Source organism: Sander vitreus, chromosome 4 (assembly GCF_031162955.1).
Source record: "Sander vitreus isolate 19-12246 chromosome 4, sanVit1, whole genome shotgun sequence".
Classification (NCBI taxonomy): Eukaryota; Metazoa; Chordata; class Actinopteri; order Perciformes; family Percidae; genus Sander; species Sander vitreus.
The window spans coordinates 32,431,646-32,444,482 of NC_135858.1; the positions used below are offsets into that span (position 1 = coordinate 32,431,646).

The window sequence follows — 12,837 nt, forward strand, 5'->3', positions numbered from 1 at the left end:
TCCTATAACAAATAAGCTTGGGCTGAGGGAACCCAGATTATCATGTATCCCAGTCCAAAAATCATGGACCTTATCACAGGACCATAGGACAAGTAATTGGACACCCTCTGTCTAACATTTCCAACAATTTGGTGTGTCTTTCAATCCAAGTCTAAACAATCTGGACGGAGTCCAATAGAAGTGATGCATTATCTTGACCTGAATGAGGGGCACCCTCACATCGGGTGACATAGTTTTTTGATATTCCTAGAGATTCTGTCCCACTCCTCATCATCCAGTGTAATACTCAGATTCCTTTCCCGTGTCTTCTTGAGGGCTGTCCAGGCTCCATCCCCCAGGTTCTTTATAAGCATAATGTAGCATAATACCCAGAAGCCTCATGACTAAATGACACCATTTCTAAATCCCCTCATGCATTGTTTTCTGCATTACATGTTTAAAAAAAGGGTTTTGTTATCTGTAGATATCAATATGTCTGTGATCAGCCAACTGGTATATTGGTCTAGCTCTAATATTTAATATGAAAATGTCATCTTATGTTTTGACCTCCTCCCAGTGTTGTTGACCTCAGGCCCCTGGCAGATAAACATGGTGTACAGTGATTGGCTAATTGCAGCTGAATGAAGTTAAGCTGGTGTTCAAGACACAGAGCCAGTTGTATTTTAGGGGAAGTCTAATTCCTGAAACCTCACCAGTCTTATAAATGGTTGCATTGCTGACCAGTTAGGATTCCATCTTTAAATGTTTGTATGGTGGAAGACGGAGAGGGTTTCTGGAGCAATGCATGCAACTGCAGCTTCCAGTTTAACTTTCTTTCTTACATGTCCCACTCTTCTGTTAGCATCTGTGTTTGTATTATATCTTATTTTACCTATTTTATGCTATTTTTTATTTTTTTTTGTTTTTTAGATCAATTTTTTATTATTTTTATATTTTTGAACATACAGAACAGATAAACACAATTGAACAAGAAAAAAAAACCCTCTCCCACCCTCCACCCTCTGCGGTCTCGAGGAAAACAAAAACAAAAACAGAAATCACACCTTGCCTAGTAACTCTCCTCTAATTCTTGTGATGCTGAGGTCATTAGGACTGATACTTGTGCTGCTGCGTTTTTCCATAGATCTATAGTCAATGATTTGGCTTTATTAATCCTTGCTGTAGAGAGCTCAAGCTATTTTCTATGTCTAGAGAATACAGCAACCACTGTTTTATACAAAGCAAGTGGGGAGGGAGCCAGCGTTGAGCCATCATTTTCTTGATTGCGGTTGAGCCGGCTAGCCAAACTTTCTTCTGTCTCCCAAGCAGGTGTAGTTTAGAGTCGTCATTAAGTAACAAAACAATCGGGTCAGTAGGAATTCAACATCCTATCACATCAGATATTATTGATGTTGTTTTATTCCAGAACTCATGCAGCTGTTCACACTCCCAGACCATGTGCAGGAAAGTTCCAGTTTGTTCAGGTTGACAGAACGTGCAATAGGGAGTGGGAATGACTTTAAAGACGTATCTATTCTGAGGGGTTCAGTATGTCCTATGACATATGTTGAAGTGGATCTGCTGGTGATTTGGGTTCTCGGAACAATGGAAAATGTTGTCCCAAACTGTCTCCCAATTAATTGCGTTCCGCTCAGCTCTCGCTCCCATTTCCTTGCTATTGGGAGTTCTCCTATGGATACTTGCATCAGTTTAGCATAGAGCTTGGACGCTAATCCTCTCACAGGAAAATCAACAAACCATTTAATAACTGGGTGCAGCTCAAGACTGTTTCCCCATGGCACTCCATAACATTTTAGGGCTGCTCTTAAGCGCAGATACAAGAAGAAGGACGTCCTGGGGACCTCAAAATTAGCTCTCAGGTCTTCAAAACTCAATGTTCCATTCTCATTGAATAGCTGGTTTACAGTATAAATGCCTCTGTCACTCCACTGCTTACAAGTAAAGGGTTTGTTACTAGACATTAAGTGTGTATTGTGCCAAATTGGGGTGTCCAGATGCCGCCTTGTTGGTGTAGCATAGTTGCTCCTCCACCTGTTTAAAGTTAGTCAATGTGTTGGTGATAATAGGGCCATAGGCTAGCATACACTTTTTTTGACACACACCTGCAAAGGCAAGGTCTTGCAGTCTTAGTGAGGTTTTGCTCTATTTCTCTCCATGGGACTGTAGATGAGGGGTCCATCCACACTCTGAGGGCCCGTAGCTGAACGGCTCTGTGATACACTTTAAGGTTGGGGAGGGCCAAGCCTCCCATGTTTGAGGTACGTTGCAGGTTAGAGTATTTTAGTCTAGGTTGTTTATTATTCCAAATATATTGCCGAATTAAAGTATCAAGTTTCTTCCAGAAATGTATCAGTGGGGGTAAGGGGATTATTGTACTTAAGAAATTCACATGAGGAACTATGTTAATTTTAACAACAGCAATCCTGGAGCGTAGTGATGACGGCATCGCAGACCAGTTGGCCAGTACTTAACACTACTTAATATAGTTTCATAGTTGTCCTGGACAACTCGCTGTAGGGATGCGTGTATGGTGATGCCCAAATATGTAATTTTGCTTTGGGTTGGTATTGTAACACTAATGGTTGATGCCACATGCCTGTTGTTCAATAAAAGAAGGTTAGATTTATTCCAGTTAATTTTATACCCAGAGATTGAGCCAAATTCGTTGAAAATCTTAAGACTTTTTGGAATAGAGTCCTCAAGATCAGCAATGTACAACAAAATATCATCTGCAAATAATGATATTGAGTTGCTACTGGATTTAATCTGGATATTACAGATTTTATTTTGCCTTATGGCTTGGGCTAACGGTTCAAGAGAGATTGCAAATAGCATGGGGGAGAGCGGACATCCCTGTCGCGAGCCCCGCTTAATGGGAAATGGCTGAGAGTGCACTCCATTGGTTGAGACTATGGCTGTGGGATTCTCATATAAAGTACGCACCATGTCAATGAATTTGGCCCCCAAACCAAGCCTCTCCATTACTTGCCACAAGTAGTACCACTCTAGGCGGTCGAAAGCCTTTTCTGCGTCCACTGATAAAACTGCTGACGTTGTTGGAAGGTTTTTGGCTTCTTCTATTACATGAAATAGTCTGCTTACATTGTTTGCAGCATGACGCTTGGGTATAAAACCTGATTGGTTGGGGTGGACTAGCTTCTCGCTAAAGCGCTTTAGGCGGAGAGCCAAGACTTTGGAAAAAAGCTTAATATCAGTCCTGATGAGGCTGATGGGCCTGTAATTTTAGCAATCTGTAGGATCTTTACCCTTCTTTGGCATAACGGCAATCAGCAGAAATCAGCGCGGTGTTGGTTTGTTGGTGGAAAGTACCCTTCTCTATGGCTGAAGTTAAAGCTTGTAAAATGGTAGGTCCTAATATGTCAAAATACTGTAGAAGAAGTTCTGATGGAATTCCATTCAACCCTGGCGTTTTCCCTTTTTTAACTGTTTTTAATGCTAATTTAAGTTCCTCTAAGGTTATCAGTTGACCCAGTTCTTGTGCCTCTTCTGGGTCAAGAAGAGGCAGGTTTAGTTCTTTCAGGAACTTCTGGCACTGTGTCGGATCTGGGTTGCAGGAGGACTCGTTCAACTTTGAGTAAAAGGATTGAAAAGTGGCGCTGATATCCTTAGGATTTGTTGAGATACCTCGGTCTGTGCAGATGCTGTTGATAGTAGCTCTGGATTCGCTTTGTTTTAATTTCAGAGCAAGCAATTTGCTTGGTTTACAACCATTAAAATAGTAATTTTGCCTCACTCTGTGCATCATGAATTCAGCTCTCCTTTTTAGCAAGTCATTTAGATCTGCTCCATTTGTGACTAGAAGAGTTTGTGTATATTTAGAAAAACAAGTCTTAAGAGATTGCTCTAAAGATTTACAGCGTTCTTCCAACTTCGCTATCCTTGCCTCTCTTTTCCACTTCAAATTGACCGCGAAGGAGGATGTAAAATCTCTAATAAATCCTTCAGTTGCTTGCCATGTATATGCAGGGTCAGAAACTGAGTCGGTATTAATTGATATAAATTCAGCCAGTTTGGTTCTAAATTCTGTATCAAAAGCTGTGTTTTGGAGAAGGGAATTATTAAATTGCCATTTCCTAGATCTTTCTCATCAGCGCATTGTGATCAGACAGAATTGCTGGTTATATTGCTATCGTGTGGAACATTGTCTTAAGCTCACTGGAGCACAACATATAATCAATGCAGGAGTGGGTGAGGTGGCGTGTGGAAAAGAAGGTGTAATCCTTGCTAGTAGGATTGTGCATCCTCCATATATCTGTAAGATGGTGGGTTCAAATGATTTAGTTTGAAGTTCCTGGGACGTAACGTTTCCAGTCTATAGGTCAGACTCAAACACACGGAGCTCTGACGCAGACCTGTGCGTCGTTTAGTGTCCACTCTCGCTGTAAAAATAGAGATGAGCAGCGCGCTGCCGTGGTCTGTGCAGCTTCAGGTTTATAATGGACGCGCTCTGCTGTGGGCATGCTGCGGCAGATGTGTCACGTTTGAGCTCCGTGTATTTCTGCCGTAGTTTCGGTTTTCCATCTCCGATGTAGAGCAGCATACAGCCACTTCCCTAAACTGTCTCATTCAGAGACCAGAGACCCAAACGGGACTCTGTGTCTGTCAGAAGGTCTGAGATCTACTGTATCAGCAGAGCAATCATGTAATGCACAGCAGCAGACTATGGTGCAGGTGGATTATTTTCTGAAATATTGTCACTTTATTCTTGTAATAGCCTATTATCACTTTATTTTTCTCAAAATATCAGAATCAGAAAGGGTTTTATTGCCAAGTACGTTTTTTATTTATTTTTCTTTAATTTTTTTTGGTGTTGTTGGTGCACGTCACACATTCTCTAAATGGAATAGTAAACAATATAAGTATAGGTATAAACAATATAAGTATATGTACACAGTATGTATTACATTAAAAATAAAGATGGAAATAAAAAGGGCATGAAGAGCCAGGGGTGGAGTGTGGAGAGAGTCAGGATGGTTTCCGGGCCTTGTTAATAAGGCTAGTGGCAGATGGAGAAAAAACTGTGGCGTGAGGTTTTGGTCCTGATGGACCTCAGCCTCCTGCCAGAGGGGAGTGACTCAAAGAGTCACCAGGACTCTGAATTGTGCTGGAAAAATTGTGACCAATTCCTATCACCTCGGCCACAATTTTTCCAGCACGCTTCAGAGTCCTGGTGGCGTATAGGTCCTGGAGCGGCGGCAGATTGCAGCCAATCACCTTCTCTGCTGACCGAATGACACGCTGCAGTCTTCCTTTGTCCTTGGCAGTGCTAGCAGCGACCAGATGGTGATGGAGGATTTGAGGATGGACTCAATGTTGGCTGTGTAGAAGTGCACCATCATTGTCTTTGGCAGGTTGAATTTCTTCAGCTGCCACAGGAAGTGCATCCTCTGTTGTGCTTTCTTGACGAGGGAGCTGATGTTCAGCTCCCACTTGAGATCTTGGGAGATGATAGTTCCCAGGAAGTGGAGTTACAGAGGGTGATGGGGGCAAAGTGAGGCTGAGTTCCTCCTACAGTCCACGTCCAAGTCAGTGATCCACCTGCAGGTGGAGTCAGGCACGCCTAGCTGGGAGAGCTTCTCCTGAAGCAGAGCTGGGATGATGGTATTAAAGGCAGAGCTGAAGTCCACAAACATCCTGGCGTACGTTCCTGCGGAGTCCAGGTGCTGGAGGATGTAGTGTAGGGCCAGATTGACTGCATCGTCTACAGACCTATTGGCTCTGTCTATCATGACTCCTCCAAATCTCAGAGAGCACAGATGGAATATATTTTGAATGTGCACAAAGTTTTGAACATGAGCAGAAATCTTGCTCAAACACATCTGAAATATTACAGTCCAGGGGTTTATTAATTCATTAAAATGAATTAATGTATCATTGAGGTGAATAATTGTTATATGCACATTTAAGGAGGTTACTTCCCCAACAAAAGACGCAAAAGAGGAGGGAGGAGTAAATTATGCCCAATGTGTGGTGACTCAGATATAATTAGAAAAGTCGATCAACAGGAGAATAAATAGTTGGAAGAAATACAGAATGCCTGAGAGCCTTACTGCAATATATTCCATTATGTTTTTTATATTTGGATTGTAATCTATGTTTCCCTTTACATAAAGATATTTCCAGCATACATTGTTTCAGAAAAAGGTAGAAATAGGTGCATAAAAATTCACCAGAATGCAGGAAGTGAAGTGTTTAATGCAAATGTTGGTGCCATCTAACTTACATAAGCTGAAAACAAAAATGAACATACATTGCTACTCTATCGCTGACACAGCGCTGTGGAGATCTGGCAATGCGAGACTAGTATTGCCCTAATACCAAAATATTGATCATGTTAGCTTCCCTACAAAAATAAAGGATACAATAAGTTGTCAGTCATATGGCTATGGCTCAGTTGTCAGAGCCGGCCCTGATTTTAACTAGTGCCTTGAGGCAACATTAGCTGCTACTAGCATAACACGCACAGGGCAGCAAGTTTTAACAAGGAAGAAGAAAAAAGATGATATCTCTTGTTCTTCAGCATACATTTTTATCCTTTTTTTAAAACTGTCCATCATGTGTCTGAACATGAGTGCACTGCTGGAGTACTCTTTGGATTCCCTTAAGCTTTTCATTTAAAAAAAAAAATTAAATTCCCTTTTAACAAAACAACCCCAACTCAACATCCACACTCTTTTCTTAACTTTCACCATATCACACGGTCTTCATCAGTTGTCATAGAGACAATGGATTGTTGACATGCTCAGGAGCAAATATGATTCTATAATAGCACATAGGATTTCTCATCCATATTGGCTTAAATACATATAACATGGTCAAATAAAATTCTTACTATAGCCTACTATGCTTACTATGTGTTTGTGTCCTTTAATATATTCCATAACGCTGTATTTGCAAAAAGGAAAAATAATAAAATGGTGTATTTTTATGTTCTTATTTAAAATAATGGCATAACAGAAGGACATTTAAAAGAGATTCACATTTTGAGTTGCAGCTCAGTGCATGTTTTTATTTAGCAGTCTGTTAAATCATAACATAATCCTGACATTTGTATGTGTACATTTGCTCAGGTGTTCTTGGGGCCAAACGGCGAGGTGGAGGAGTACTCTGTCATCTCCATTCAGCAGAATACTGCTATCAGTTCGGACCTCATCCTGGACCAAACAGAGGAACATCTCTTCATCATGACTCATAACATGGTATATGCACACACAGAGACTCTTGTAGCCTCATTTCATGTTTTTTTCTACGCGTCCTTCCTGTGTTGCAGTAATAAAGTTAAAGAGAACTAATTCAGTCCCTCTTGTTTCTGCCCCAATTTTTTCTCTTCCAGTAGAGCAGCCTGTAGTTAAGATTATTCTAATGACCATAATTTTATTTTGCTTTGTTCTACTGGAAAAATGTGGGCCACCTATTCATTTTAATCAGGTTTCTGGGAGCTTAGTGTGCATGGTTTGCACGACTGAACATGATTGTGTTGTCCTGGTTACAGCTGCAGAAGCGGCCTGTGGCTGAATGCCAGCAGTACCCAGACTGCCACTCCTGCCTGCTGGCCCACGACCCATACTGTGGCTGGTGCGTCCTGGAGGGAAGGTAAGATAAACCCCAGCAGTTAAAAATGTGTCCTAATCAAGCATTTAATAAAGTGTGGCTGTTATTGAATTCATAAGAACCAGTGCTGAAAGCGTTAATTAGTCCATTAACCAACTGGATGATCACAAAATAAATAAATCTGTGACAGTGTCTTAACTTATTGTCATTTTCAAGAGTCTACAGCCATTAGTGATGCTCTGCTCAGCTCTGTGATGCTGAATTTTGACACAGCAGAGCTTTAAGCTAAATGTTAATGTCAGTATGCTAACATACCCATAATGACAATGCTAACATGCTGATGCTAAGCACTAAGCACTTAGTATGTTTACTGTGATCTCCATGTCATAATGGTCATAATCCAAGTATTGGACAAACTGAAATGTTAAGTAGATGATGGCGCTAGATGAACATTCAGAGGTCTTCAAACTGATCATCCTCATCCTCATCCACTCATCCTGAGGGTGACATGAATGTGTGTACCAAATTTCTTCGCAATCTACCCAATACAGGTATCTGAAGTCGTTGAAATGTTATAGTCCGGAGCAACTGACCAACAGACTGACTTGTCGCTAGCATAGCTGATTTGGAGAAAATAATCCAAAACACACCATCTCAGAATAATAGTAACCAAATAAAATATTGTAAACTTGAATTGTTACTGTTAAAGCCTATCTGTGACACTTCCGCTGAACAGAATACATATTATATACAAATTATAACTAGAAGGGCACTTGGAGGGCACAGACTGCCCATTCTTACAATGTCAGTGCAGTGTGAGTTTTCCAGTCTTCGAATAATTTTTCCGACACCACATGATATAAGCACAAATACCTCGCACTGTTAACAAAAGTGCAAAATAGTTTGTGTCCCCATCCTGTGATTTGAATCCGATCCGGAATGTAATAGGTTCTTCCTTGGCCCATGTTACACCGTTCCAACAAGTTTCATGAAAATCAGGCCAGTAGTTTTTCAGTAATCCTGCTGACCAACAAACAGACTTACCGCGTCAAAAACATGACCTCCGTGGCGATTAGCAATTAACAAAGAGCCACAAAGTCAGTTAAGTGACTCCGTTATGTCAGTAACACAGCAATACCTGTCTAAAGTTTGCTAACACTCACTAGCGTTAGTCACTAAGCTTATAGTGGCTAACTGGTTATACCAGACCACGTAAAGATTTTACTTTTCATTTGTAAGTTATCTAAAGTTTGACACTATCAAGATTTCTTATAAGCAGTGTTGACTGTTGCATTATAAATGAGCTGCTCATGTTGCTGTAAAACGTTTATTTTCAGTAATGTATTTTCAAGCAGATGTAGTTTAAAGAATATAACTGAAATAAAAAGTTCAGTGTTGACATATCAGCAGAGAAAAAAAGCTACTGGCACTCTTGTTAGTTTTTTAAGTGTTTTTGCCAAGTCATGTTAAGAACTAAGTGAGTGTGCACTGGTGAGATGGTGTTTGAGGCTGATGAAATAAATCTACCTACTAAATCTGTGTCTCCTCACTGCTCGGCCTCACCACCTGACCTTCCTCCTCCCTCTCACCTTAATGTTTTTCTCTCCTCTTTTTTTGTATTGTTTGAGAGACAAATAGCCTGACTTTACTAGTGAAGACAGTGTACATGATGTTGGTGTTTTCCCTGCAGGTGTGTGTTGCAGTCAGAGTGTGCTCGTGGGAAGCAGCCAGGTCAGTGGCTGTGGAGCTTTGACATGGAGCAGCAGTGTCTGGCCATCCAGGACCTCAACCCCTTCAACGTCAGCAGGGAGGAGAGCAGGACAGTAAGTCTGAATGCAGTTACATAAACTCGAGCAAAACAAAACTCTTGATGTACATCTACCCGTCTGTACACATCCTTACAAAGAATTGTGGAGGAAACACGTTTTCTGGTTTCTGTTGATTGCAGAATAAGATAATCATCCACCTCAAGCACCTACCTCCAATATTGCCTTTCTTTGTCTAATGAGATAATAGCTTAAACATTTGTGGGTGGTAAGCTCTGCTGTGCAGTCATTTGCATTTATTCACAATGGTATGGTATGGTGGTACAATGATTTGGTACTAATACAGTTACTAATTAAACTAAATAGTATCAATTAAGGTTTAATCCACACAAGATGGTTGATATCCTCACTGATCCTTATGTAAGAGAAACTATGCAGGAAAATGTGTTTTGCTGGTTTGTGTTGTCACTTATAAAAGGTCATCCTGCAGCAGGATGCCATGTCTGTCGTAGAGCTGCATCAATTAATAAAGAAACATATGGGCTTGTTTCTTTTTATCAATTAATGCAATTTATGTGTGGGATGAATATAAACTCAACAGAAGGTATATTGATATGGATGAGAATTGCAGTTATGATTTAGTGTTATCCTTTTTGAAGAACCTTGGTAGTGTATCTGTGTCTCTCATGTGAGACAGGTGGCCAGTAGATGGAAGACGTAGGCTAATCTACAAACTGTAGAGGTCTAACTCTTTGATTGACAGATTACATCTTGGAGCTGCAGTGCAGAAACAGCACATGAATGAGGAAAAATGAGTATGATAATAAATCAAGTATGAGTCATATTCCTGCAGTCAGGGAATCAATTTTAGTTTTCAAATTGAATTATTTCACATTGACATTTACCACTGAGCATCAGATTTACAATTGAATCACTTACTGTCATTATGACCTTCAGTGTCCTCTGTAACAGCACAGGTATGGACTGCTATTATTCTGTCTCTATGTCATGTTTTCATGCTCCACCAGTCTGCTGCTGGATGTTGGTTGTCCTCTTCTCTTCCTCTGTCTCATGTGATGTCACATTGCATGGGTAAAGGACAGAAACTCGAAAATCTAGATATCTCATCTAAATGGCCACACATAAAACAGTCTGCAAACATGGATCCAATGAGGATTTTTGAAGTCTACCACATGCACTGCAGCTCTGTCTGAATCAGTGTTAATATTTTGTCTTTCATCAGGTGTCTCTGACAGTCACAGGACTTCCAGTGTTAGAGAAAGATGAGTCCTACTCCTGCTTTTTCATGGACAGCCACAGTCCAGCCATTGTCACCGAATCTGGGGTCACCTGCCATTCTCCTGACACCAGCCAAGTACCCATGGTGCCTCCTGGACAGGGTGAGCGCTTTAACCCCAGACCTGACCATCTGTTGTTTGAACTTTTCAACTTTGCAACAGGATTTGGCTGCATCCTGTGATGAGATTAATCTTTGTGCGTGTGTGTTTCTGTATGTGTGTGTTTGCATGCCCAGACATACAATACACGTTTACACTTCAATCCCTGTGTCCATGAATCTAGGCTAACCCAATCCATTTTTCCTAAACCAGCTTACACAGCAGGGAGTAATATTTACTTCAAAGCAAACAACTCCTCATAAATGTTTTTATCTCAAGATTTTATGCTTTATGATATGTGTTTTGGTTTTCCTAGATTTGGGTGGTTGTTTAGCGTGCTGAGAGCAGAGTGCTGTCTGTTATGGTCAGTGGCAATGATAAAAGAAGATTAAGGGGCTTGTGAATAAAAATTGAAGCCTCTACAGAGGTCATACTCACTAAAACATTCACGTACACACACACACACACACACACACACACACACACACACAAACACAGACACTGGTTCCCATGCCTGCATTTCTGAAACTTGCAGCTTGTTGTAGTTCTCTGGGAGCAGAGATCAGGAAGAATCAGCCTGGGGGGTTTACTGAGATATAGACACACAGGCTGCATTTAAGGATCCAGCTGTGGCTTACCTTTACTTAAAGAGGGCTAGTGCCAGCGCTCACACAATAAAAAAAAAAAAACGGAACAAACTGGAACCTTAAAGGTGCACTAATCAATGTTTTTATAATAACAAAGGATCAAATGGCTCTGTAATGCTTGAATTAAAAATTTATTAAAAAAATGAAAACGTTCTGGTTTCATATAGTTTCCTATTAATGTGGTTTGGGTTATCATTTCTATCAGTTATTTTTTGTGAATAACAATGTTCTATTTTTTATTTCTATCAGTTATAATAATTCTGTACTCAGCATGTTAATCGCAGAGGTCTGAAAACTTAAAAGAAGTCAAACGGGTCAAAAAAACGATCAGACTAGTTGGATTTAAAATGATCTTATTTGGAAAAGAAAATTAAGGCAACCCGTACAATTTTGATTACCCAAACTGTCTGTCGTAAGCATACAGTGTACAAACCAACTTCTTGGTTCATAGTGCGCACAACATTTTCTCGTGCAATGAGGAATTATTGCCAACATTTTGGGTGTGCTTACACTATAATCTGGTCTTATCATCTGAATGTTGTCCTGTATGGTGTCCTGTTCCCTGACCTCAGAAATTACATTAGTGAGTACAATATTATTGTAACTGATGGTCGGAACTATGAAAACAAGACCCACATTTAGTATTCCATCATTTTTTATCAATTGTACCCATACAGTGCAGCTTCATACAGCTTTAAAACATTTTGTGTGTTGCACCCTACCTTGTTTATGTCTGCACTCTCTGGGCTGAGGATTGAGGATGCACATGGGTTCTATTAAGCCTCTATGTTTTTGCTGTCTAGACCAAACCTCTCCCACATTTTCTCACTGTGTTTTAAGAAACATCGTACTCATCCCAGACTTTCAGAACAAGGAGACGATAAGCTTGACCAAATATTTTCAGAAGGCTGTTCTTTCAGCGTTCTGCTCAGGTGAAACATGATGCTATTTACTCTCTCTATGTTGTGTTCTCCTCAGACTTTGTCACAGTCACCCTGTCTCTTCGATTTGGCGACGTCACCGTCACAGCGAGGGATTTCACCTTCTATGACTGTACGGCTGTTAAGCAGCTGTCTGGCAGCATGCCGTGAGTTACCATGATTTATCAGCTTTGCTCTCCGGTCTTCTCCCGATCTGCTCTGGGGTCTCATTTATAAAACTGTGCGTAGGATCCTTACTATAAGTGTACGTACGCCCAAAATGGCGTACCGCAAAAAAAATTCTGATTTATAAAACCGTGTGTATGCACACCTGTAAGCAATGTTCCCTTTATAAACCAGAGATTACCTACAAGTGTGCGTACGTGGATCAGCCTCTTATCCCGCCCTGTACACGCCCAATTTTTTTACCATAAATAGTCAATGCAAAGCACCTCGTGAATGCTGATCAGTATATGAATGACACTGGCAGTTGTTACACCGAATCATGATCACTGGCGGAGAAAAAGCAAAAAAC

The 12,837-nt window shown here is 40.7% G+C and overlaps 1 protein-coding gene across 5 annotated transcripts in view; it reads left to right on the forward strand.

Annotated features, from left to right (window-relative positions):
* Positions 1 to 12,837, forward strand: part of plxnb1b (plexin b1b) — a 182,275-nt gene that overhangs the window by 128,834 nt on the left and 40,604 nt on the right. For all 5 annotated transcript variants that reach the window (XM_078249371.1, XM_078249370.1, XM_078249369.1 and 2 more), the window contains 5 exons: positions 7,092 to 7,220; positions 7,514 to 7,614; positions 9,263 to 9,395; positions 10,582 to 10,738; positions 12,361 to 12,469. In XM_078249371.1, coding sequence (XP_078105497.1) covers positions 7,092 to 7,220; positions 7,514 to 7,614; positions 9,263 to 9,395; positions 10,582 to 10,738; positions 12,361 to 12,469 — 629 coding nt within the window. The remainder of the gene's footprint in view (positions 1 to 7,091; positions 7,221 to 7,513; positions 7,615 to 9,262; positions 9,396 to 10,581; positions 10,739 to 12,360; positions 12,470 to 12,837) is intronic.